The sequence below is a fragment of the Alligator sinensis genome, unplaced genomic scaffold (genome assembly GCF_000455745.1).
Source record: "Alligator sinensis unplaced genomic scaffold, ASM45574v1 scaffold1368_1, whole genome shotgun sequence".
Lineage (NCBI taxonomy): Eukaryota > Metazoa > Chordata > Crocodylia > Alligatoridae > Alligator > Alligator sinensis.
The window spans coordinates 568,864-570,897 of record NW_005842725.1 but is presented as its reverse complement, the minus strand read 5'-3'; the positions used below and the strand labels follow the sequence as shown (position 1 = coordinate 570,897).

At 41.9% G+C, this 2,034-nt stretch overlaps 1 protein-coding gene across 1 annotated transcript in view; it reads left to right on the top strand.

Moving 5' to 3' along the window:
- Positions 1-267: 267 nt before the first annotated feature.
- SIAE (sialic acid acetylesterase) overlaps positions 268-2,034 on the top strand; it is a 7,962-nt gene continuing 6,195 nt past the window's right edge. Inside the window, exon 1 of the mRNA XM_006034333.1 lies at positions 268-286. Coding sequence (XP_006034395.1) covers positions 268-286 — 19 coding nt within the window. The remainder of the gene's footprint in view (positions 287-2,034) is intronic.

Here is a 2,034-nt window from a genome sequence, read left to right as displayed (position 1 = left end):
TAAGTTACCGGCTGGGGGTACAGGAGATCTGGGTTTAAATCCTGGTTGGGCCAGAATCTCTGAACAAGCTTGGATACGTGTTCCGTCTCTCTGTGCCTCAATCCTGTACCATAAAATTAGTTAAACTTACTTTGAATTGTGCAGATTTGGTACCTTGGTGCCAAATGTGCTGACTGGTCCAGTAACTGGGTGCTCCTCTGGAAATCTTCCCTTGGATGTGGCTTTCACATAATGATGGCTACAGTAGTATAAATGTGTTACCCCAGGATGAAAATGTTTCAGGCAAGTAAGGCAAATCCTTAAACCAGAGTAACTTTGCCCAGTTCCAATGAATCAAAGGTAAAACCACCCATCAGTCACACTGGTGTGGTTGTCATCTACATGCAGCTTATTCTAGGATAGCTGTTTACTCAGTGCAAACAAGTGATTACGTGCTTCATTGCTAACTAATGAAAAGACTCAATAACAGAAACACAAACACAGTTCAGGCTACCCCAAAATAAGCTGCACATATGTGCATTACAAACCCCAGTGTGCTGCACACAAGTGTGTGAAATGTGCATGAGTTAGACCAGGGTATATACCCACCATTCTGTCCACACTCTGATAAAAATATTTATTACATTTTTAATCAAGGGTCCATAGCCCATAAGCTTCTGCTTTATCATTAACTAAGGGACTTAATCTATTTTAAAATGAACTAAACATAAAATATCACCTCTTTAAGACATGCCCTGTAACTCCTGGAATATGGGGAAAGTCTTATCTTTTTAATTTCCGGGTAAACTTGCTCATACTTTCCCTTTTAACCCAGATGGGGCAGTGGCCATAAATAGTTTTATTTTACGATATTCATTTTTTAATGGACAGCCCCTATTTGAAATCATCAGTTAAAAAAGTCTGCTAACAAGTTTTTCTTAGCTCCTTTTCCTCATCTCCCACTTCCACAGTACCTAGGAGCTTCATCCTGCAAACTCTTTTTGTGGGCAGCTCTCCACAGTCTTACAGAGCTCTTTTGAAGTCAATGGACTTCTGCCTAGGTCTGCTTGCTAACAATAATACACAGGATTATGCGCACCTTTATAATGCTATCCTGTCCTCTTGGGAGATTTAAAAGCCTGAGGGTGTGAGAAACAAAATGCTGAAATATGTATAGCAGTTCACAGAAGTCAGCATACTGAGGCTGCAGTATTCAACAGGCTAACCAGGAGTAAGTTCACTGTCTTAACTATAAACAAGCTGTGAACACATGATGCGACTCTTGAATGATGAAGCCCTGTCCCAAACTGTGGCAAATATACCCTGTGTGTGAATCAGGGAGAGGTTTTCACATCCCTTTGAGGACTTTTCTTTTCCTGGTGATCCCATTGCTTTTTCAGACTGCCTGACCTGCTTGCTTGTTCATAGCTGTCCTGCGGTGTTTTGCTCTAGGAGGATGCCGTGGGCGACACCTTGAAGTTCTTGTGCCATTGCCTAAACTGGGATTGCCTGGGGTTTCCAATACACTGTACCAAGGAGAGCAGTGTGATTTTTTTTTTTTATTTTTTTTTTATTTTTATTTATTTATTTTTTTTTAAGCCCTGTCTTTTAGGTGGCTCCTTGTAGCCCAGAGTTTCGCACCTATCTATGATCAGGTTCACAACCTTTCTTTCAAGAACCAAAGAGTAGTCAGACAAGGTTTTTTGGGTAAATCTGATACCTTTTATTAGACCAACTCAAATAGTTGGAAAAAAATTCTTAGCAAGCTATCGGGCACCAACACCCTTCATCGGGCTAAGGAAGCATCTGCAGATGGTCCTGCTCCTCCTGGATGGAGCAATAAAGCAGCCAGAGGCCCATACATATGCAAGAAAGAGTAGTCAAGTCATTAACAACCCAGCAGACAGAAACAGTGCTCCCAACCCGGTAGGTAAGTGGTTAAGGCACATGCTCCAGATTAAGTCCCTATTCTGCTTGAAGGGGTTTGTACTTGCATTTCCCAGGTGAGTGCTTTTACCCCCAGCCCGCAGGATATTCTGGGATGGAACTCTTCCA